Raw genomic sequence first — 25254 nt, 5'->3', positions numbered from 1 at the left:
AGGGAGTGGGAGGCAGAGAGAAGGAGCAGGGTGACAGCAGAAGCGTTTTGAGGAACTGACCCAGGGCAGGCATTTCAGACGCACTTCCTCTCCCCTCCACACCCCGCCTCCACCCGCCCTCTCTCCAGACGCTCCTTTTCTCTCTAGTGGGCAGGTCATGCATCAGTTGCTGACAGGTGGGGACATTTCCTGACTCATTCGCAACCTTAAAAAGTGTCCCAAGACACGAAGAAGGCCAGGCCCCATTCTGCACACCACGCCGGGGACAGAAGACCAAGGCCGCTGGGGCAGCCCTGCCCGTCTCCTGGTCGCCCTCTTGGCCTCCTGGTCTCCACCTCACCATGTCCCTGGCTGAGGCCATCAGCCTGTGGAATGAAGGGGTGCTGGCAGCAGACAAGAAGGACTGGAAGAGAGCCCTGGACGCCTTCAGTGCCGTCCAGGACCCTCACTCCAGGATCTGCTTCAACATCGGCTGCATGCACACCATCCTGGGAAACATGCCCGAGGCCGAGAAGGTGAGTACAGCTGCCTCCTGGGTCTGTCTCTGCCTTGTAATTAGGGCTCCCACCCCCTGCCCTTTAGAAACCTGAGCTCCAGGGAGTTTGCAAAGAACCAGTTGTGCAGGCCCCACCCCCTGAGGTCCTGATCTAATTGGCATGAGGAGGAGCCGGGAGCCACCCCTGGGAAAGCTCCCCCGTGGTTGGTGGTTCTCGTGGGCAGCCAGGTCGCTGGCCTGTTCTCCTTTCTTTTCCATCTACTAAATCCAAACCATCCTGCAACCATTATTTAACAGTGTTAGGAAGACTCCCCATGACATCTTCTAGCCACCCTGCTGGACACAGGATGTCTGTCTATCACTGCCTCACACCTGATCGCTAGGTGCCCTTTGTGGCTTTCCAAGAATGTCACATGCATCAGCTTTGCCTGCCCAAGAGATCAGGGTGAAAAGTAGGTTCCATCCCCAGTGACAATTCCCATCCGGTACACGGGACACTCTTCTAAGGGTTCTGAGGCTGTCAGAGGAATTCATACCACGATTGGTTTAGAGGTGTCGGCCACAAGCATGGTATGGGGTATCTTAACATTTTCTAAAAATACTTTTTTCTCTCTTGAATGCCCTCGAACCATTTGAGCATTCTCAATCATCACTTGTTTAGATTGGTTGTGCTAAGTTGGAAGGGCACGGAGTTTGGGAATAGAAGATCTAGTATCCAATCCCAGCTCTACCTCTTCTGGGCCTATATCATAACACAAGCCCATTATAAGCTTCTGTCTTTTGGCATCGTGAGACTTTAAATATCACCAAGATTAAGTGAGATACCAACTACTAAAGTGCTGTGTAACTTCCCATCCCGAATTAAATTTTTGATTTTTACCCTGTCCTGCCAGCCTTTGCAAGGTGTAGACAAATAATTACTCCTCGGTACTCCTTAATGAACCTGTTCACCCCAGGTCATCCTGTTACAGCAGTGAGCAAGCCTCAGTCACGCCCTCTAGACGGGAGGAGAGACCCAGGGCTCCAAACGCTCTCCCATCTGACAAGTGGCTCTCAGGCTCCAGAGAGGGGGGGACAAACTGTGCTGAGGGCCTGTGAGGAGACCCTCCACTGCTGCTCCACCTCCCTCTGGGCCTGCCAAGGGGCTGAGCAAACAGCACGGTGCACCTGAGTGCTTCAGGGGACCAAGGGCTGCTTGTTGGGGAGAAGAGATTAGCAAAGGCAGCGGCAAGCTGACAGTCTGCTTGCGTTTCAACCTGGGTGGGGGATCCTTGGCCAGCAGGCCAGACCGATGCACCCCACTCGGCTCCCGCACTCACTGCCCTAATTTCCCCTTGCTTTCTCCTGCCGCCTGCCCTCTCAGTCCCTCTGCCTGCCTTTGTTTTTATGCTTGGGCCCTTACTGCCAAAATGTTATATATATATTGTTATTTGTTACTATTTTAATTATATAATACACTTATATCACAAATACAATGATTTATATATTTTAATTATACTAATTGCATTTTAATGAATTTGACTATTTTGTTCCTGCCAATCATCTTGAAAGGCGGGTAGTGATATCCCCATTTCACAGAGAGAAAACTGAGGTTCATGGAGATCAGATAACTGGCCACATACCATGCAATGAGGAAGTGACCATCCAGGGCGTTCTGACCCAGGCTGTCGACGCCCTAGGCTTCTTGGCGCCTTGACCTTTATCGATCTCATGCCCCTTGCTGACCTCCCCGCTCTGGCTCATCTCCCTCTTCTTCATTGCTCCACGGCCATGTGTGGACCCTTCTCTCCACAGGCCTTTACCAAAAGCATCAATCGGGACAAGCATTTGGCGGTGGCCTACTTCCAACGCGGGATGCTCTACTACAGGACAGAGAAGTAAGTGGTCCAGAGTTGCCCGGGAAGTCTGGAGGGAAACCCAAAGAGTCTTGGAGCTTTCGGGCCTGGTATTCCAGCCTCTGTTGGGAAAAGACTCCACTGGCCCATTCTCGGGAAGTGAAGCAAGAATCAGCACCTGAGGCCGAGGCTCCCGTGGCGGGGAGGGCAGGCCTGCCCGGATTATAAATCCACAGTGCGAACTCACAGGGGCCTAGAAACCTCCCTGCTCTTCAGCCAGCAGGCGCCCGCCCGTGTCCCTGATGGGGTCACTAAAATATTCTTGGTAATTCTGGATGATGGAATGATTAGGAAGTTCATTTTCTTCTGTCATCCTATCTGCATTTTTGGGAGGAGTGTGTTTACAGTAAATATGAAATAATTAGTAAAAAGATAATGACAAAGTGAAAGTTAGTCTCAGTTTCTACTCCCCCCCCTCAAATGACTCAAGACCCAAGATATAAATAACAGAGGAAAAATGTTCTAAGTGACAGAAAACTCATTCTTCATGGAAATTGTCCAATCAGTTGCACATATTCTAGGGAAGAGGAATTTGGCTCAGGTCACTGAAGAACTTTCTAGCAGTGAGTCTGGTCCTAGCATGGTGTGTGTTGGGGTGCAGGTGGACGGGGTGTTGATGGGGAGGGTGCTGAGGATGGGGGAGGGTTGGTTAGCTCTGATCCTGCGCCACCTTGGAAGGATTTGATCCTAGGGTTTGTGAGAAACACAGCTGGTAATGTCCTGTGTGTTCAGCGGTTACTAGGGGCAACCACAAGGCACTCAGAGGACTTCAAAGATGGAGACGTAGCCAGTTACCTGAATGACTAAGAAGTCTTCCCCAAAGAAAAAGCACAGGCAGAGACCATCTGGGAGAGAGAGCCTGTGACTGGGATAAGATACGTGGTTCTTTCCTTTATTGGCACTGTCCCTGCCTGTCCCCTTTCTTCGCGTCCTTCTCATCCCTCACTTCCTGCACCCCTCTGTATTCTCCAGATGGATATAACATACAGGGAGGCCAAGCGCCCATCCTCCACCCTGTTTTCAATTTCAAAAGACAAACTCTAAGGCTGTCCCTTTAATTAGCTTCAGTAACCTATAATAGGAGGGGAGACGGCAGGAGTTTCAGCGTCCAGACGGAATTCCCACATGAAAATGCCCACGGACTCCAGATTCTGGAAGGCTGAGATTTTGAGTGAGTTAGAAGGATCTAGAAATGAGATCCAGAGTTCTGTTACTCCACATAATAGTTAAACCGAGAGAAAAATCTTGCAAATTTAATCTATAGTTCAGCAGCACTTTGATGAGGACATAGATCTCCACCCTGACCTGGCTCCTTGTCCTTTGACCAATCCAGAGGAGCTGGTGCCCCTCCCTGACATTCTGCTCTCACCCCTTTGTCCTAGTATGACCACAACAGTGGCTGTTAAGTGATCACGTAAAAACACGTGAGCTCTCTTTCGTGAAACAATACGCAAGCCTTCTGTGACGTCCCATCTCAGGGGGTACCGACTTGGAAATCCTCCTGCGAAACTTCACTGTTTCTATTTCTGGGCAAGGCTGCCCTCTCCCAAAGTACTGGCCTCCATTTGTAACCACCCAGCTTAGGACATCTGTATCCGGATCAACCCAGAATGCCCCTAGTCCTGACCTTGTCAGGGTGACCTCCAGACTCTGTCTCATCTGCCTGTCACTGCCCTGGGTGAGACCCTCACTTCCCCACGTTCCAGGGCGATCTTTGAAAAAAGGAAATCCATGAGGTCGGCTTGGGAACCCAGTGCTCCCCTTACTGGAGGACACAGGCCGAGTCCTCACCCTGTTCCTGTGCGGTCCAGCAGCTGCCCGCCGTCACTCATCCTCCATGCCTTTACCACACTCGACCTTGGGGGTGGAGCCACACCTTCCCTCGTGCCTCCTTTCCTGACATCTTCTGGCCCATGGCAGGTATTTGCTTACGTGATCGTCTTCTCCACGATGACGCTGTGTCCCTTAGGAGAAGAAATCTTCACAGCTTCACGCTGGAACTTCAGTCCAGGCAGTAGTCACTCAATAAATGCTTGTTGGGTTGGTAAATGAAAGTGAGCAAGTATTTGCTTCAAGGAAGAAAGGGGAGATGACAAGGGGAGAAAGAGCCACCAACACTGGTGACTGTGGCGCAAGAAGGGGCCAGGTGTGGTAAGCCCTGGGATGGAGCCCGGGGGCGTTCCACCTCTGAGCCGCCTCCCCAGCACCCCTCCCTCCCCTCTTCTTTTGAAACAGGGTCTCAATAAATTGCTGAGGCTGTTCTCTAACTTGAAATCCTCCTGCCTCAGCCTCCTGAATCCCTGGGGTCACCGACATGCACCACCAGCCCAGGCTGTGAGTGCTATTTTTAAGGGCTGTGGGGATCTAGAGAAGGCTTCTTGCCGAGTGGGCTGCGAGTTCCCTTTGATCACAGTGGGATTTGTTCTCGGGCGATAACGTCGTGGAGGGTGCTCCTTTCTCTGTCTTCCCACTCTTGATTGTTATTGGTTCTTTGGTCACCATCAAGTTCCAATAGCACAGAGTTAGAGCGTGTGTCTGAAGAGGCAGGTGGTGCCTCGGGACGACCAGCTGAGCTGTCCTGTCATCTAAGGGGCTCTCAGCCCCGCGCCTCATTGAATCTCAGGGGTGTGGAGAGAGAAGAATCACAGACCCGTTAGAGGGACCTGGCTTCAAGAGGCCAGCGGCAGGCTGCTCCCTGCCGACTCGGAAACGGAAAGGGCAGGACCTGGGTCCCCCCAGAGGAACAAGCAGGAACTTCAACGGTCACCTTTACAGAGTCTTACAAAAATGGTGGTTAGGAACCGTCTCAAGCTCCGAGCCTGCAAAAAGACTCTGCGTGTTTCCCACTTGGGCAGGGAGTTCCTGCGGGGGAGTGGAGGCCAGGGCACAGCATGGCACAGCCAGGGTTCTCCGGGGCCTCCCAGAAGCCACAGGAAGCAGGCAGCTCCTTGGCTCCTCAGGAGGCCTCTAAACGGCCCCCAAGGGAACTTTGGACAAGGGCAAAAAGGAGTCTGGGTTATGCCCAGGTTCCAGGGGCACAGGCTGACGAGCTATTTCAGACTTTTCACTCTGAGCTTGTTCAGACCCGCCCAGCCGGAAGCAGAGCTGTGTGTCAGAGTGGACCCCCACCAGCTCCTAAGTGCAGCTCCAGGTCAGCGAGTAGAGGACTGAGGAAGGCCTGCAGAGGAAGGGAGGGGGCCGCCAGGCCAGCGATTGAGCTTGAAGAACTCCTAAGAAGGGACAGTTAGCAGGGATCCCTTCTAGCCCATTCCCCCCACCCCTAAAGCAAGCACTCGGAATAATTTGTCAGTGCTTTCTCTCTCCCTCCCACGGGGCCCAGACAACTTCATGGGCTGGAGAATCACAAGGAGGATTTTGCTAGGCTCATGCAAAAACAGACAGCGGCCAGGGGATGGTGGGTCTCTTCTCAGCTGGAATCCATCTGCTTAGCGACCTCAGCAGGGAAGAAGGCGCGATCCTAGGTCGATGCTGACCGGCACTCAGAGACCTGGCATGGCCGCTGCGGAGGGAACAGGACCCCTGCACTTCCACCTGCCCCCTCCTCTGTGTGGTGAAAGGAGCCAGTGCCCAGCCTTGGTGGAGCTACTTCTCCCCCTTTCCAGGATTGCCTGAAAGACGCGTGGTGAGGCCTTGAAATGCCCGGTGCGTCTTCCAGAGCGGCCTGCACTTTTTTAAGGCATTTTACAATCATCCGTGTGAACAAGGATCCTGGAGAAACCACGGTCCTGTTTCAGGCCCAGGCTGTCCCCTCCCACCCACAGATGCCCTGCTGTGAGCTGCTTCAAACCTACCTGGGACTGCAAGTCAAGTCCCCACCCCAAACACCCCGCGTCCGTGTTCCTAGGACTCTCTTGGCCCACCAGCCCTCTCGGTCAGCTCTAAGCCTCCTCCAGATCAGATTTCCACTTCTCCACAGGCAATTTTTTAATCTCCTGAGAACATCTAATGCCACAGAGAGCTTTAAGTGAGCAGGTGATAAATGACCGATGCAGGGTGTCACTGGGGTTTCAGAGCCCAAGAACTAAATGAGTGACTGGGTTGCCGGGTCCTAAGTGCCTGGACGCTTCAGGTCTGCACTGTTAGCATCCTCTTATTCTAAAGGCGAGGAAGCACACTTAGAGAAGCAAAGTCATTTGCCATTCGTCACCAGGTCACCAGACATCAGTGGCAGAGCCTGCCAGGACTCAGGCTCAGTTTACCTTGACTTCAGAAATTGGATCTGGGACTACACAGTAGCAAGCTCCTCGTGTTATATGCTTCTTGTATACAGTATGCTCCCATATTATTGATGTGCCCCTGAGGCCAGAGAAGTAGCTTGCTAGGGTCTCCCAGTTAGTGGCAGACATGTGGATAGGGTGCCTGACGCCTGGCTCTGCTCCAGGATCCTTCCCTACACCGTACTGCAAGACAAGTCCCACATGGCAGCTCTGATCACAGTGGCCTGGGGGCTTCCCAGCTCAATTGCTCAGGTGGGGGTCACAACCAAGCAGCCAAGAGGGCTGAGAGGAGCCATAGGTAGGGTGGCTTGCAGCCCAGCAAGGGCTCTCTCTCCCCAGGGCCTCTGGAGCTCAGGGCTAGGCTGCAGCCTGGGTTGGCTTCCAGAGAAGTGTGAATCTAGGTCCTGCCCACTGGACCCCTGCACCTTGTGTGTCTGGGATCCTTTCTCTGTTGCGATTCAAGGAGAGCAGCCCTAACACACCTTCAGCTAGTCAACAATGCCAGTTCAACCGTACGCAAGGCCGTGCCAGGAGCAACATTAGAGGTACCGTCTGGCTGCCAGGGTGGTTACCTCCTCCTTTTTTCCAAATGTGTGGAGGAGGTGGGAGCAGGGAGGAGAGCCTAGTTGGAGAAGGCTGTGGGCAGGAGGGTGGTGTCGCAGCTGTGAGAAGCGCCCCTCGTTGCTGTGCCAGGCTGCTCTGATCTTACACAGAGGGTGGGTGGGGTACAAAGCCAGCTGTGCTTCAGATCAGCTCTAAGACCTGCAGGGATGCAGGTGGGCAGGCGTGACTCTGCCTGGAGCACTCCAGAGAAAGGAATAAGCACTGTATTTGAAGGTGACAAACCAGATGGCCAGAAAGGTGAGAGCTATATACAATCCATAGAGAAGAAAATCCCAGGGACAAACTGGGGGCATCCCAGATCCAGAGGAGAGTTCCCACCAAGAACAAGAACAAGAACTACAGAATCAAGAAATCTGAAAGGCCTTTTCTCCCAGTGAGCTAGATGGGAGAGACAGACCCAGGAACACTTGCTTTTGCATTTATTCCTTCGAGTCTGGGACGGGTTTATTTTCGCCCTCTTTCCTGCAGATACGACTTAGCTATTAAAGACCTTAAGGAGGCCTTGACTCAGCTTCGAGGGAACCAGCTGATAGACTACAAGATCCTGGGGCTGCAGTTCAAGCTGTTTGCCTGTGAGGTAAGGGCCCCGATGGCTCCGGCAGGTACAGTTGAGATGCTCAGTGGTCTGCAGCGACTTCCAGGGGCTTATGAAAGCCATGTTGCTTCCCGTGCCTCAGGGCTCAGGTTTTCCATTAGAAAGAAGATCTGGATGGGCTGGTAGGATAGCTCAGTGGTACAGCACTTGCCTGGCATATGTGAGGCCCAACATTTGATCCCCAGTGTAGAAAGAGGAAGAAAGGAAGAAAGACAGACTCAAATGAGTTCAGGGTCATCAGAGTCATTAGTTGGTGTGCATTTTTGTTAATATTAGGCTTCAAGGGCCTTGCAAAAATGAGCCAAATGGGCTCTCACAGGGAGATGACAGGACTGTGTCACCCTAAGAAAGCATTCATCATAATTGGCGTGTTTTGTTTAGCGATCCAGGTTGACAAGCTGTTTGCTCAGCACTCACACATCCAAAATCCCAGCCTCGCTCTCCACGCAGCACCTTCCTGCCGTGACCTTGCTGTTTCCAGACCACACTCCTGCTATCAGTGGTCTCCACCATGTGTTTGGTTGACACCCAAAGAGAAAATGAGGATACTTTGGCACAAATCTGTCCCCTCTTGCTCCCAGAACAGCTCAAAGCACCAATTTAGGTCAAGGTTTCCATAGAAGGACAACTTTCTTTTCGGTATCACCAGAAAGGACAGACATGACTTGGCAGGTTCATGTCATTTTTCCAAACCAACCTCCCCACCCCCTCCTGCCCCCAAGTCCACACCCGTGACTTTAAAAACAAAAATCCCTGCAAATGTCAAGGATCTTTATTTAGAAGAATTGCTGAAAAAAAGTCTCCTTGCTTTAGTTTCTCAGGCACAAGAAGTCAAGTGTTCCCAGGGTCACCCAGGGCTAAAAATAAGAGTCCACAGCTGCCCAGGGTCCCTGGGGACATGTGGCCTCATGTCAGCCCTAGAGCAGGCTAGCGGCTTTTCTTTACCTCTCACAGACCGGACAGATGAGGCTTGGTATTGGAGCTGTTACGGTGGACCGGGTGATGCTGGCCCCTGGGCTCTGCCCTCTAGATGCCAAGGCACCCTACCCTCAGTTGTGGTGGTGAAACCATCTCAACGTTGCCAGTCACCCCAGTACCACTTACACGGAACACAGGGTCGGGGGGTCAAGTGGCACTAGAGAAAGGATCATGCCCCAGTGGCATCCCAGCAGAACTCCATGAAAGGGACATCCTCCCTGTAGCAGAGGTTGAAATGACCCGAGGAACAGGAAATGCTGACTGAGGGGGTCTCCTTGCAAGTGGAGCTCCATCTTTGGGGACCTGAGGCCCTCGATGTCAAGTCATTTCCCTCTTTCTAACTCCATTCCTCTCGCCCCACTGTGTTTCACCTCCTCGCCTTCTGAGAAATCTCAGCCGTCTTGTCAAGGAGTCTCAAGGTTTTTCTAGTCACCGAGTCACAAAAATTGTTGTGGGTAAAGGTTTCAAGAGAAGGTGGCTGAGAACCAAACAGGAAGTTCTGAGCCCCCTCGAGTTCTCCTTTCCTTTCTACCCATGGTTAAGAGCAGCTGAGCACACACAGATGCTTCCAGACCTGTGCAGCTTAACCCATCTTAAATTTATTTATTTATTTTTAAATATTTTTATTAATTGTTGATGGGTCTTTATTTTATTTACTTATCTATTTGTATGTGGTGCTGAGACTCGAACCCAGTGCCTCACACATGCTAGGTAAGAGCGCTACCACTGAGCCCCAGCCCCAGCCCCCTCATCTTAAATTTAAAATACCCTAATGCATGCCATGCACCTGACTTACTGACCGTCACAGCTTGGCAACATGGTCCACTGCAGGGTGGGGACTGTTCCCCCATGATGGCTGGGAGCTGGTTACTGGGAGCTGGGGCTCACTGCCGCTGCTCAAAGTGCAAGTCTATTGTAGTGCATATTGCTGGACCAGGAAAAGATCAAATTAAAAAACTGAAATACCTTTTCTGCTGGATACACATTACCATCTTAAAGTAAAAAAAAAAAAATGGGTCCTATGTGTAAGTCGTGATGCATGATAATAAAACGCACATTTAGAAACCTACATCTCAACTAAAGGCCTGGAATATGACGATGGTTAACCTGCCACCTCCCCACCCAGGACAAGCGCTCACCTAACTCTTTGCTGTCTCCGCTAGACCTTGCCCCTGGAGCTTCCTTATGTACATTGCTAGATTACAGTGAGACTCCTATTCTAGAACCTTCTCTCCACCCTGCACCTGTCCTGTGGTTCAGCGCAGGCTCAGAGGCAGGAACTGGACTGGGAGGCCACACTTCTCTCTGCCTCTTCAAGGGGCCTTGGGCAAGTCACTCATCTCCATACTAAAACCACACAGTCCCCTTGAGCTCTTGTCCCCTTGGGCCCCCTTTGGTTTGGGAAGAACGTAGAGATGTTGACTGACACGCCATGAGACGCTATCTTAGCACCAGGCTAGTGATTGACAGAACTGGGTAGCAAGACTAATGTGGCCCCCGGGGGGAGCTGGGAGGGGAAGTGGCCCAGGTGCCATGCCCTGTGTGTAACGTGCCTGCCCTTTGCTGGCACCTTGGCGGGAAGGAGCCTCAAGCTTTCTGCCGCGGCCTCTGCCTTTCCAGGTGTTGTACAACATCGCTTTCCTCTATGCCAAGAAGGAGGAATGGAAGAAGGCCGAAGAACAGCTCGCACTGGCCACCAACATGAAGTCTGAGCCCAGGCACTCCAAGATCGACAAGGCCATGGAAAGCGTCTGGGTAGGTGTGTGGGGAGGGGAGGTTTCCACGGTTCTCACTGTGGTTCTCACTGTGTCAGGGCTGAGTCTGGGCTGCCCTGCTCCGCGCTCAGCATGAGGCCACTGAAGCTCTGAATCTGGGCCGAGAAGCCAAGGACAAGAGCTCAGGGTGGCAGAGCCCTTGAATCCCTTGTAGTGGGGATCCTCGCAGCCTGCACCCCTGGGCGGCAGGATGCTGGAGACTGAGCAGGGCTGTGAGGGCAGAGGCTGCTCGCTTTTGAGTCCTAGCAGCCTGGCACAGAGCCAGCACAAAATGGCCCTCCACAAACATCTTGATTAGAGGAACAAATGGTAAAAATGAATGATAGTCTGAGCACATTGGGAATGAAGTTTTAAATAGGATTTTTTTGGTGGGACAGGTACTGGGGATTTAATCCAGGAGCACCTTACCCCTGAGCTACACCCCAGCCCTTTCTTTCTATTCTTTTTTTTCTTTTTTTTTAATTTTGAGACAGGGTCTCCCTAAGGTGCTTAGGGCCTTGCTAGGTGGCTGAGGCTGGCCTTGAACTTACAATCCTCCTGTCTCAGCCTCTGGAGTCACTCGGATTACAGGTGTGCACCACCACACCAGGCTTAAGTAAGATGTTTAAAACACCAGGAAGAGCGTTCAAGTCACATCCATATCACCAACGCTGGTCCCAAGACAGCAAAGGAGGGTTCTTGACATTTTGGTCAGCGGCCGATCCCATGTCCAGCAGGGGCCGTGGCATCTAGGGCTGTGTGTTGTAGAAGGAGTCCAGTGAGGGCTGTGGAAGTAGAGGGAGTCCTCAGAATCCTGAGAAGTAATGACAGAACTGAGCCCAGCTGGTGCTGTTCACACAATGACCAGACAGCACATGTCTCCGAGGGTGTTGCCATTGCTAAGTGACGGGTGACTGTCCTTTGCCGTCTGTGTTTCAGAAACAGAAGCTGTATGAGCCTGTGGTGATCCCCGTGGGGAGATTGTTTCGTCCAAACGAGAGACAAGTGGCTCAGCTGGCCAAGAAGGATTACCTGGGCAAGGCCACGGTAGGTGGGATCACATTCTGCCTGAGTCCTGTGCCCAAGGCCGTGCGGGGCAAGGTGGCAAGGACCTTGGAGGACGGGGTGTCCTCTGCGGCTGTGTGGACGACGGCATTGCTTGGTGAGGACGGGGCAACCTCTTGGGCTTATCTTCCCCAGGCCCCTTCTCATTTCTCCCTCCCAACCTGATGAGTGATTCCTGAGAGTGGCTGTCTGGGTGCTGAGGGCTGGGGCCGATCCAGGGGAAGGAGAGCACAGCCACACGGGCTCCTAACTGTGGAAAGGACCAGCGTGGCAGTCCTAGGCTCAGTTCTGTCATTCAATTCTCAGGATTCTGAGGACTCCCTCCACTTCCACAGCCCTCACTAGATTCCTTCTTAAACTGGGTTCCTTCTGAATCGGGTTAGAAATCCTCTTGGCCATGATTCAAAGTGTCTCACCAGTCCCCTTCCAAACTGCACCTGACTTTAATACATTTGGATGGCTAAGGTGCTCGATAGCTGGGCAGCTGGGATTGGCACAGTGGCAGAGGCCAAGAGAGCCTAGGTTGACGGCAATACCCCAAATGTCTGTCCGTGGAGGAATGGATAAGCAAAATGTGATATGTCCACACGGTGGAATATTCCATAGCCATAAAAAGGAACAAAGTACTGATATATACTTCAACATGGATGAGCCTTGAAAACTCTGCTGTGTCTGAGAAGCCACACATATAACATCACATGTTATAAACTTTCTTTTATGTAAAATATAATCACAGAGATAGAAAACAAGGTAGTGGTTGCCAGGCTAAGAGAATGCGGACTAACTGCTAAATGGGTACAGCTTTTTCTTCAGGGGTTATGAAGATGTTTTGGAACTAGTAGAGGTGTTAGCTAGACAGCACTGTGAATCTGCTAAATGCTACTGAATGGTTCACTTACAAAGATTAATTTGATATTCTATGAATTGCACCTCAATTTAAAAATTCTGTTTTCAAGAGAAGGTACTGGGGATATAGCTCAGTTGGTAGAGTGCTTGCCTCGTATGCACAAGGTCCTGGGTTCAATCCCCAGCACCAAAAAGAGAGAGAGAGAGAGAGAGAGAGAGAGAGAAATATTGGGATATTGTAGCTCAGTGGTATAGCACTTGCCTAGCATTCAAAAGGCCCTGGATTTGATCTCTAGCCCTGAAAATTAATAGTAATAATAAATTAAAATTTAAAAAGCGAGTTTGGGTTATCGGTGGTGAGGAGAGTACTAGTCTCTCTGGTCACTGGAACTTCTGATCCGGAGGTCAGTGGGCTGACCCTTAGCCACCGTGCACTTCTGGAACCTGCACGAGTGGGCATGGACCTGTGATGTGGGGAAGGAAGGGTCTTGGGGAAGCATCTGGCCGAGCCCTCACGCCTCGCTGCCCTTGATTCCAGGTTGTGGCGTCTGTGGTGGACCAAGACAGCTTCTCCGGGTTTGCCCCTCTGCAACCACAGGTGAGCGCCCCGATCTCTCAGGCCCAGCTCCCAAGGCATGGGGGGATAAGCCCAGGTCAGCGTAACTGCATGTCCTCCTGCTTCCCCAAAATACCAGTTCTCACTTCTCTAAGTTCAAAGAGATCAGTTGATTATCTTGTGAAACTTTCCTTGACCGTTTTCTCAGAAAATCGAAATGCAAGCTGTGGAAGGCATTTTATTCTTAATGTGCAGGACTGGGGATCGAACCTGGGGCCTCTGACTCTTGTTGGGTCAGTGGTTAGTGGGGGAATCCTGTGGGCCCAGGGCCTGAGGCCTTGGGCCGTCCTGGTACCATCCATTTGCCCGTGTTCAGGAGACACCCCTGTAGATACAGGAGCCCTGCCGCGGTGGAACTGTGGTGGGCGAGACCTCGGTCAGCACTGACTGAGGGAGGGTTTCCAACCAGAGGACCCAGGCTGCAGTCACACTCCCAGGGCCACCAAGGGTGACCAATGCTGGGGCTCTAGGGCACAGGATAAGTCAAGAGGGATGCGGAAAGGCCAGTGTGTGGGTTGCTGGACCTCAGCTTTCGCCATAAAGGTGAAGAAGGCCTTGCCGGGCTTCAGTTCAGCTAAGGACAACCAGAGGGGACAGACCCCCAGATGACCAGACTCTGTGATATTCAGCGTAGAAGAGAGAACATGTATTGAAAGCAGATTCTTTCCTGATCAGCGGATCCTGAGTTGATTTTAAATACCAGACATGGCACGTGGTACCACAGACATTAATTATGGAACACTTTTGGAAAGTGTCCTGGGAAAAGGTCAGAGCTCAAGGTCGTAAGCCCTCCCTTGATGCCACGTGGCCCTGTGCTGGCTAACCTCCGGAAACCAGCTCTGGCTTCATGTGCATCCCATGTGCAGGGAGCTGGCGAGAGGGAGAACTTTGTCCTGTTCCATCAGGGTACACCGTGCCTCCCCCGAGACTGTTCCCATCAGTCAGAAACGCAGTCTTGGATGCTCTCGTCTGGAAGAATGTTCAAACCACCATTAACAGTCTGCTTTCTTTCCCCTCCTTCCCCCGCTGTCTTCCCCTTCTTCATTTCTCCTGAATGTACCATAGGCAGCTGAGCCTCCACCCAGACCCAAAACCCCAGAGATCTTCAGGTAAGTTGGATTCGGGTCCAAATGTGGAAGAGCCAATCGCCAAGCCTGTGTCGATGGTATTAAAGAGGGTGAAGAAGCCGAAGCTGGGGTCAGGTCTAAATCTGTTTCCAAGGTTAGATCAGAGTGATAGTAGGAAGGAGGGGTCTCGCCTGGAGCAGGGCAGAGCATCGGGGCCTGGCTGCCGCTATGTGGTGTCCCCATGTCCGTGGGCACAGTCACCCACACACTGAGGGGTTGTTGAAGGGCAGCAAGGACCAAGGTCCCATGGAACATGGCCCAGGTCAGAGAAGAGGTGGAGGTCAGAGGTCTCTGAAGTCAGGAAACTGGATGGGTACCCCCTTCTCTGCGTGGGTGTTTTCCATTCTCTATTGCCACATGTTTTCTGAGAAGTAAGAGGAAGGACTCAAGCACAGGAAGTCATCCTTCTGTAAGATGAGAAGCAAAGAGTGATGTAACCTACAGCTTTCTTAAGAATTCCCTCTCCGTAAAAAAGCAAGCCCAAGCCGAGCGTCCACACCATTAAGGAGGTTAGAACAGTACCAAGTGAGAGCAAGTACCAAGTGACAGAAGGACGTGGGGGCTGGACGAGGTCCTCTCTAACTCTCTGGCTCAGGAGTCTGTAACCCCTACAGGAATAGCTGGGATGTTTGGAATCAGAAGGGAGGGCGGTGTGGGCCGAGACTGGGGACCTTGAAGCCAGCCTCACCCACACCTTCCAAAGTGCATCACTGAGACGCCCCAGAGTGTGGAGGAGTCGAGTGGACCCTGAGCAGAGTAGAGGGGAAGGCGGTGCCTGGCACAGCAAGGCAGCTGCAGGACCCTCCGCACACATCTCAGACTTCCCACGCCTCACCTCTCTCCTTCTTCATCCTCCTGCCCCTACCCTGGCCCCAGCTGCCCGAGGAGACTCTCCTCCCTCAGAATTCACCATCCATTTCCTTGCTCAGCTGCTCTCACCTGACTTCCACCTTAGCCAGTCCCCTGCCTCACCCCCATGACCCATCTCTGCCCACACTTGGGACCTGGCCAAGCTTACCCAGCCAGGAAATCTCCTCAGAAGAGAGGAGACTGTAAGGTCCATTACCTATAGCTATTTTGTTTTATTCTTTAAAAAGTTTTCCTGGATAACTTTATTCAAACAAGCATAAACCTGTCATTCTTTGTCTTTTATTCTTGTCCCACTGCATGTATCGTTGCTCCCCTTTAACTGCAGTTTGGCTTTCCCCAGTTTCTGTTACCTATGATCTACCACAGTCCACAAATATTAAATGAAAAATTCCAGAAATAAACAAATCGTAAATTTTTAGTTGCATGCCATTGGGTAGTGTGATGAAATTTCACTCACACTTCACACTCTTGAGCTGTCAATCATCCATTTGGTTTGTCCAATGTATCCACTCGGTATATGTTACCTGCCCATTAGTTGTTTAGTAGCTGTCTATGCAATCAAGATTATCTCAGTATCACTTACGTTCAAGAAGCAAGCTCAAGGGTGGTGATACCAGCAATTTGCTTATATAAAGAGAAGCTGTAAAATGCTTGCTTCAAGTGAAAGAAGCAAGTGCTCACCTTAATAAGGAAAGGGTAAAGAAAGTTATAATGCTGACCTTGCTAATATCTACAAAAGGAACAAATCAATCTTCTATTTGTGAAATTGTGAAGAAGGGAAAAGAAATTTGTGCTGGTTTTGCTGTCATACCTCAAACTATAAAAGTTTTAGCCACAGCATGTGAAGTGTTTAGTTTCCTATACCTACCGTTGTGTACGTAGGTATAGGAAAAAAAATAGTATTCGTATAGTTGCTGCCTCCAAGTCCATTATGCTTGTCCCACAGCACCACATGAGGGGTGTGGTCCAGGCTCAACAGTGCAGTGGATCTTGTGTCTGCCCCTGCAGGGCTCTGGAAGGGGAAGCTCACCGGGTGCTGTTTGGGTTTGTGCCTGAGACACCAGAGGAGCTCCAGGTCATGCCAGGGAACATCGTCTTCGTCTTGAAGAAGGGCAATGATAACTGGGCCACGGTCATGTTCAATGGGCAGGTATTCAGAGGATTGGGAGAGGTTTAAGGCCACAAGAACCCCGCGGCAATGGCAGGGCTTTCTGCCACCTCGTTTGCAGAGTGGCCAGGTTCTCCTGTCGTGTGCCATCCCTCCCAGAAGCTCTTGGTCTTCTGAGGTCTGGACACTGACAAGCATATTTTTGTTTTCTTCTTTCTGATTCTGTGACGCTGGGCTGCAGAAGGGGCTTGTTCCCTGCAACTACCTGGAGCCTGTCGAGCTTCGAATCCACCCTCAGCAGCAGCCCCAGGTAATCAAACGCTAATGCCCACCCACCTCCTCCCTTCCTTTGCAGAACTCCCTCTGGATGGGAGAAGGTGGTGAAAGAGATGTTGGTGCTGTCACCAGTTGGTCCTGGGCTGGATGAGTTGCTGAGAGCTGAACCTGGGGACGAGGGAAATGGTCAAGATGTGCTGAGTGGGGGATCTAGAGGACCCACAGGGACCCACAGGGCCCATCCATCTCTGAGACCTCTGGGGTGACTTAGAAACCAGAGCCTACAGTAGATAAGAGCTAGTCCTCCTAGATCTGGCCTCTTCATCAGGAAGAAGAGTCAACATGCTGGTTGGTGAGATGCACTTTAGAGCTTTAGAGCTGCAGAGCAGTGCTGAGTCAGAGCAGTCGCTGCCTCTGAAGCTGCTACCCAGCCCTTCTGCCAGACTACAGTGTACTTTGTTGGCCCTGAGTAGACGTGTAAATGATCCCATGGCAGCGGGACCTGTCTCCCTCCAGACCCTGTGACCAGTTGTATACGGGCTCAGCCCTTCCTGGTCATCACCATATCCAGGTGTTTTGAAAAGTTTCAAATGTGATGCAGATGGGACATGGAATTTTTCCTTTCTTGTGCCCTCTGCAACTGAGACAAGAGCACAGCCTACTACCGCATCTCCAGTAGATTTCCAGTACTGCGGAAGGGATGCAAGGTGGAAGGGCTTCGTAGATGGCTTTAGGATGTCTATTTCTACTGTGATATTTCCACCTCATTGGGCCAAGCTTGCCTTTTCTCTCAGCCAGCATTTTCCTTAGTCTTCCTGAGTGACATCACCACCCCAACTTTTAGAAAGTCATTTGCATCTGGCTCCTTTCATGACCCTTTACCCCCAAGAGTTTTGTCCTAATGAAAGTTCTGACCATCTCTTTCTACCTCTTGCAGGAGGAAACTTCGCTGGAGTCTGAAATCCCACCTCCTCCTAGTTCCAATGCCCCAGGAAGACCCCAGTTGTCTCCAGGTAAGTGGCCCAGGGGCACTCCAGGCTGCTTCCAACTAAGGTGCTCTCCCCACCTCCCAGGAATTTCTGGTTTCTCTTCTAGGAACAGCTTATGACCATAGAGGCCCAGAGCCCCCTCTTGCCTGCACTCACCCACCCCAAACCCGAGACCCACGCCCTCTCCCTGCCTGCTCCAGAACCCTTGGAGCGTGGGTGAATGTGCTGGTTTCAGCGCAGTGTGTCAGCCCTCAAGTAGGCACCAAACCCCTCCTTTGTTAAGTTCAGAAACCAGTCGCAGAATAAAAGGATCAGCAATTGCGCCTTTTCACCTCAGAGGGACGTGGATGGCTTTTAAAATATCTGAGGAGCTGTACCTTGGAAAGAAACTGCTTTGTAGTGCCCTGGGGCATGGATAGAGCCTCTGCAGACGTGAAAGGGAGATTGTTTCTCCAGGAGCATCTCCCTGAGGTGGAGAGGGCTGTCTGGGGGAAGTGGAGGGATTTTGTTACTGGTGCAGTTTAAGCACGTTCTCATAGAGAGAGCTTTGTCTTTGACCTCTGGTCATCAGAATCACTCAGGTTGTACCCTCCTGTGTTTTTATTTTGAAAAATTGCAAACCGTCGGAAAGGTTGGAAGTAGTGTGTAATAGATACCAGAATGCCTTTCACCTAAGTGCACCAATTGTTTCCATTTTGCACCAAGCACTCGCCCTGCTTCCCTCTCTCATTTTCCCCCTGAGCCTTGACTTTTCTAAAAACAGTGCAGTCTTCTGTGGGACCACAGCACGATCTGGGACATTCAGCACTAACATAATGACTTCATATAATGTATTTTCCACATGTAAATTTCTTCAATTGCCCTGCCCACCATATCCTTATAGTTTTTTTTTTTTAAATCTTTTCTGTCTAGAGGTTCATTAAGGATGACTTACTATCCTAGGAAGATTTTAAGAGTATGGATTCCTGAGTCTTTGATTCTGTTTTTTTTTTTTTAAAGACAGGAATGAAACTATTTGCATTTTTAGCAAAACTCCCCAAATTATTCTAATAATCAGCCGAGCTTAAGATCTGTTTTTTTAATGCACCTCCTATAGTATCTTCTATTTCTTGCAAATAAAGTATATGCACACTACATTAATACATTATGTATGTTAAAAAACATACAAAAAATAAAGGACAAGGTAAAAACAAGTGGTTATTTTCCTCTTGAGGTCTCTGACTCATCCCCCACTCCCTGCTTTTCATGGCTTTGGTCCCACTGGTTTACTGACTTTGGGGACTTGTGCTAACCACTGTGGTGTAAGGATGTGCTAGTCCTTTGAAATTACCCTCTGGCTCCTAGAAGCAGAAGCTGGGTTGTTCAGGTGTTGGTGACTTTCATGCTCTCCCAGGGTGGGCTTTTCCCACCGTTTCCTATGGCTAACAATTTCCCCTGAGGCTCTAGGCAGGAAGCGGGTGCTGCATCCTAAGGGGTTCCATTAGCTGGCCACCTTCTTTTGTTTTACTCCTTACCTTTTCCATTTAGGTCAGAAACAAAAAGAAGAGCTCAAGGTGAGTTTTTCCTTGCACTGCTTCAAGTGGGAGAAGAGGGAAGAGCTGGAGGTGTCAGCCATGGAGTCCCAAGGGAAAGGTGGAACCAGGTGCCCTCTGGCAGAGTCCATGGGCTGGGGACCCCCTCAGCCACCACCCCCATCCCCCATACACATTTTGTCCTAGCTCATAGCTAGGTGACCAACTTTGGTTCCGTGGCCTAGAGGACCTCTGCAGGTTGCGGGACACTAAGGAACCTGGGCTTGCCAGTCTCTCCCTGCAGCTGGGTTACTTCCTGGGCCAAAGTACAGCACCACAGTGATCTAGGATGGTGCTGAAAGCCAGACACTTCAGGAGTTCCCTTTGCTTCCTCCTCCCTCAGGAAGTGAAGCTCAGCGTCCCCATGCCCTACACACTCAAGGTGCACTACAAGTACACGGTGGTCATGGAGACACAGCCTGGGCTCCCATACAGCCAGGTCCGGGACGTGGTGTCTCAGAAACTGGACTTGCTGCCAGAACACACTAAGCTGAGGTGAGCTACCTGCAGGGGGCACTCAGGGGCAGGCTGTGGGCCTCGTGCTGGCCCAGAGCACAGAGGGGGTGTCTTCCTTGCTGATGTCCTTACTTGTGGTCTCAGCTATCGGCCCCGGGACAGCAATGAGCTGGTGCACCTTACGGAAGAAAACATGAAGGATGCCTGGAGCCACGTGAAAAACTACTGCCTGACTCTTTGGTGTGAGAACACAGTGGTGAGTGCAGTGAGCCCCAAGATCCCTTCCACTGAGCCACTTCCTCAATGCACCTTCCTCAGGCACCACAGCGTGTGCTTAGTGTTGGGGATACGGTGGGGAACAAGTTGCAGCTCTGACTCCTTTTTATCTGCATCTTAACCCCAGCTGGGTCCCCCCCAACTCAAGAGAAAAAAGCCAGGCTTCAGAGGCCCAGCTGCCCACACAAAGCCTGGTCACCCTCCAATGGTTGTCAGGCCTACATAGGACACGCATCATGCACATCACTATAGGACAAGGGCTGGAGCAAAGTCACAGCTCAAGGCTGAGGTCACTGCCATTCTTCATCTTCAGCTTCCATGGGGGAGGTACTTGAAGGTGAATGAAGGAAAACAATTTATTTCACAAAGAGATGGTTAGGGCAACAGCCTCCCATTAATAGCGAACATCACCAAGAACTTCCCATGGCCAGATACTGTGCCAGCATGTTCTGTATATGAATTCTTAGGATCGCCACAACTCTACGAGGTACACGATCAGGAATCAGGGCAGAAAGAGGTCAAGCAACTTGCCCAAGGTTGTACTGCTGGTCCCTAGTGGAGCCAGGGCTGTGGCAAGCATTTTGACTCCAGAGCCCGGCTGTGTTCACAGGCACCAGGCTGTACTGACAGGACGAGGGCAGATCATCTTAGAGCCCCGAGATTTGTAAGTTACCTTTCACGTAAAAATGATGGGAATCAGAAGCAAAGTGAGAGGCTAGAATTGGTAACCAGGAGGTAACATGCTTGAAGTTTGTCCCTTAATCTCCAGAGGAAAAGTTGCCTTTCTTTTCTGTTGTGGATGTTAATTCCACACTCCCCTGGCCCCTCCCCTCCTCCCCCCTAAAAAAACTACCCATAGAAAGCCCCCAGCGTCCTTGATGTTAATCCCTCCTCAGAAAACTATCCGTCTGCTTTCTGTCAATATACTGTTCTCTTATATATCTCATTATAAATGGATTATACAATATATATGGTCTTTTAGATTTCAGCAATCCAGTAATCCCTTCCTTTCAATTGCTAACTGGTATTCCATAGCATGAAGACCACCATTTATCTATTTACCTGTTGGCAGACATTTGCTTAGAAAGGGCTCTTTACTCTAAATGTGAACAATTTCACTTAAATAATTTTTAAAAATGAATTTTTTCCCCCTGTGATGAGGTTAATCTGTTTAGTGGCTATATGTATCTAACCCTCCCCATATTCCAAATGCAGTCTTCTGGAACTCATCCAGGCTCAGGGATCACTGTTGAATGCTCTGTCATCATCCGTTAGCCTGAAGGCAGTAAGTCAGTTGGCTCTCACTGAATTAACAGGGCCTTTATTTCAGGGTGACCAAGGCTTTCTAGACAAATCCAAGGAACATGAAAAATGTGATTCTAATCAGAAAATGGAACCTCAGTTTAAGGAAGGCAGCCAAGTGGTAGCACTCTTCAGCTACGAGGCTACCCAACCGGAGGACCTGGAATTCCAAGAAGGGGACGTAATCCTGGTTCTATCAACAGGTAAGTGTTTCTGCTTGACCACAGAACTCAACTCACATTAGTAGAAACAAGGTCAAGGGCACAGAGAAGTAAACACTGATATCCCACAAACCAAACTTCATAGGGGTTTCAATCTCCTTTCCCTGTCTGTCCTAATAGAGAAGCAACATGGATGTGATTTTGCTATTAAAAGACAGCTGAGCTTTGGAACCATGGATTTTCACTCCAAGAGTTAACAAATTGCCTGGAATCATTTTGCCTTTATATCAAACCATAGATCTATGAAGTCACACACTTCCCAAAGAGGAAGAGAGGAAAAGAAAAATTTTACCTGAAAAATCTCTCTGGATTCCGTTAGGGATCAAAAGATTAAAAAGTCAATCTGAGCCAAGCATGGTGGTGCATGCCTATAATTTCAGCAACTTGGGAAGCTGAAGCAGGGGGATTACAAAATTTGAAGCCAGCTTCAGCAATTAAAAGGGCTCTCAGAATTAAAAGGGCTGGAGGTGTAACTTAATAATAAAGTGCCCTGTGTTCAATCCCCAGTCCCGCAAAACAAATGAACAAAAAGAAAGTGGAGTTCTAATTTAGTAATCTCAAACTTTAGTATGCCCAAGAATCCCTTAAAGAGCCTCCTGAATGGAGTTCCTTGGCCTGCTTCCCAGATTTTGGTTCAGACCTAGGGAGGGGCCCACAAATTGGTACTTCTATAACCAGTTTCCAGGTGATCCAGGCCTACACTCTAAGAAACAGTCCTAATTCATGGTTGGGTAGTCCCATTTATTTACCTGGGTGCAACAGATTCCCATCCTGAAAAGCCTTGATCACAAGATTAAAACGCTGTGCTTCAGTGATGCGAAGTAGTGAAAAACCACTATAATTACAGTAGAAACCCCAACAGATTAAGAAATCAGTGAGAGATTCTGAAGTTAATGAGTATATAAGTGTGTGACAATGAACTCAAACAGAAACAGCAGCAGAGCACCCTGCAGTGAATTTCATTCAGGGGAGATTGGAAACTGGATCTGAGAACCTCAGTGCTGTTTTCTAAGGACCACTATCAACCAGTCAGCTAAACTCTTCAAAACATTTTAATTTTTGTTTGGGTATGCCAGTGATGAGATAAAAATGAGAGAACATGCAGGGTGAGGATGTAGCTCAGTGGAAGAGCACTTGCCTAGCCCGTGCATGCAGGAGCCCTAGGACTCATCTCCAGTACCACAAAAGCCCAAACCATACATATGCAAGAAAACCCTGGGAAGAGAAGGCAATGTACTTCCTACTCCGATATGTACACGTCTAACTGGTTTAAGAAACCACCTGAGGGTACTCTTGGAAAAACTGACACTCAACCACACTCCACCCTAATTACAGAATCTCTTGAGGGCAGGATCCATGCAGTTGAGCTCTGTCTTACACTCACTCAAAGATGAATTCTGAGTGGCTTGTGTGGTTGATAGGTGGGCTTTGGAGGTTATACCCAAGTCATCTAACATTTACTGGTAGAATGGCTCTGAATAATCTCTGGGCCTCCTTTTCCTTAGCAAAATGGGGTAAAAGATAAACTTGAGTAATTATTAAGTCTGAGCGTACACCCTCATACATCTATTTTTTCATTAAAGGCTCAAGAAAGGGGCTATGAACCCATTAAGTCCCAAGTTTCCAATTCTACAATTATTTCAATGAAATTGACATAGTTGCACTAAGTTTGGAAATCATAATCAGGAGTTCATCATATAACTCATCATCATTAATAAAAGAATGGTAAAAAAGTTTATTTGAAAGTTACTGTAAGTGGCATATTTGTTGCTCAATTTGTTTTATAGGAATTCCATATATGACAATGGGACATAATATGTCAAAATTCTTATATTTTATAAAATGTACTAAACTATCACTAGTTCTAACTCCTAATGTTTTGATGAATTCTGTATTGGAAACTTTCATTTTTAATATATTTAACCAATGGCATGCCCCCTTTTCTGTCATCAAAATGAACATTCCCAGCAAAGCTCAGATGGTCCATTTCTTTCACCTTATTTCTCTATCTGGTAACTTCTTTTTTTTTTTTTTTTTTAAATATTTTTTAGTTGTTAATGGCCCTTTTTATTTATTTATATGTGGTGCTGAGAATTGAACCCAGGGCCTCACACAGACTAGGCAAGCGCTCTACCACTGAGCCACAATCCCAGCCCCTGGTAACTTCTTGAAAAATAGAATTCAGGGCTTGGGCTGTAGCTCAGTGGTGGAACACTTGCCTTGCACGTATGAGGCACTGGGTTCAATCCTCAGCACCACGTAAAGATGTTGTGTCCATCTACAACAAAAAATACTTAAAAAAATTCAACTCATTCTTCTTTTACCCTTTATCATGTTTAAGACAAAAAAATCATTGAGATGCTAAAACCTATGTTCACTCTAACATCAAATCCCTTTCCAACACCGCCTTCTCCGTTACCACAATGTGGGGGAGGGGTTACTGACAAAAGATAAGCATGGAATACCTGAAGGGAGTAATTTTCCTCCTCTGGATTTAGTAACTGATATGTACTTTCCCTTTTTTTTAGTGAATGAAGAATGGTTGGAAGGGGAGTGTAAAGGGAAAGTTGGCATTTTCCCTAAAGCCTTTGTTGAAGAGTGTGCAACTACAGATTTGGAGAACACTCCTAGAGGAGTCTAGGATGTTTCACAATCTACCAAGAAGAAAAAGGTCTATTATTTGTTTGCAAGATTTACCACACCTCTGACGTACACTATACTACAACATTACAGTTTGTAAGTGTTCATTAACCTAAATTTTCCCTGTTAAAGTTGAACTATTAGACAATGATATGAGATCTTCTCAGGATGAAGATCTCCTGGTACATGGAGTGGGGGAGTGAATGTCTGAAGATTTCCTGGTACATGAAAGGGGGTCCTCAAGGATGTGACAATATGGTTTTGTTTAGTGCTAGCTATCCAGATGGGTTCACTTTGTGAAAATTGAGTTGCATGTGTAATTGGTGCACTTTATATGCATGATACCTCAATAAAAATCTCACAAAAATAAAGCAAGACATCCAGAGTCCAGGCTCAAGAGCTCAGTGGAAACATTCTTCTTCTTATATCATTAATATCACATACTGAGGCCTGAAAGCAATTTCACAAGTCATTCAGAAGGCGTATACAGACAAAACTAACTTGTTCTTTTCTTACTAAAAGTTTCATTGCTTAAACAGAACCTAAACAGAGTTAGGCTCCCACAGAATATAACATTCAATTCCCCAAAGAACTAAAATACTAGAATTAAATCCCTTTATGCCTTCTCAGAGGGACATTTTTATAAAGAGTTCAATACTGAATATTTGCCGCTAATACTTGAGTTGGTTAACAGTATTCTATGACTTTACACATTATAGTATTATAATAAGAGAGATACATAATGTCAGTTTTATTTGGTCATCATTTGGGGTTGACTCAGGTGAAGGATTCAATAAATACTAGACCTTAGGACCTGACCTTAATTTTCCTCCGCCCCTTTTTCATGTAGCTATGTACGGCTTTGCTAACACATTTTCAAGTGTGTAGGTGCTTGTGAAATGCAGAGTTAGGAAATGAACTACGAGTGAATCAGCACTAAGGTGAAAGGACAATCAGTGTGAGCAATGGCTTCCAGCACACCGCTGAAGGCCCAGCAAACCACCAACGGGAACTCTGAACACAACTGGAAGAGAAGCCACCACAAGGCCAAGAATAGTAATTACTGTTGATGGTAACCAGATTTAGTGAATTTTATAGGCCCAAACAATAAACTATCTCTGAATTGACTCATTAACAGAACAGGGATAAAAATAGTGGGTATTACATAATTCCTTTACAAAAGTCAATCATTCTTCCTTAAATAAAATAATTCTGAAAACCTGTTTCTTTCTACCTCCCTTTCGATAATAATTCATTGGTATTTTGTTTGAATGATACAAAAAGCAAAAATAAACCTGCAAGTTCTGGCCA

At 48.9% G+C, this 25254-nt stretch overlaps 1 protein-coding gene across 1 annotated transcript; it reads left to right on the top strand.

The window, feature by feature from the left end:
- Positions 1-91: 91 nt before the first annotated feature.
- On the top strand, positions 92-25254 carry Ncf2 (neutrophil cytosolic factor 2). Its single transcript, XM_005319707.5, has 15 exons — positions 92-515; positions 2291-2373; positions 7722-7830; positions 10447-10581; positions 11520-11627; positions 13030-13089; positions 14173-14216; positions 16113-16254; positions 16454-16522; positions 17426-17501; positions 19005-19030; positions 19392-19543; positions 19649-19760; positions 21111-21285; positions 23832-25254. The coding sequence occupies exons 1-15, from the start codon at positions 342-344 to the stop codon at positions 23942-23944; spliced, it is 1578 nt and encodes a 525-aa protein (XP_005319764.1). The 5' UTR covers positions 92-341; the 3' UTR covers positions 23945-25254.

The sequence above is a fragment of the Ictidomys tridecemlineatus genome, chromosome 10 (genome assembly GCF_052094955.1).
Source record: "Ictidomys tridecemlineatus isolate mIctTri1 chromosome 10, mIctTri1.hap1, whole genome shotgun sequence".
In the NCBI taxonomy this organism is placed as follows: Eukaryota; Metazoa; Chordata; class Mammalia; order Rodentia; family Sciuridae; genus Ictidomys; species Ictidomys tridecemlineatus.
This window is presented reverse-complemented; position numbering and strand designations above follow the sequence as displayed.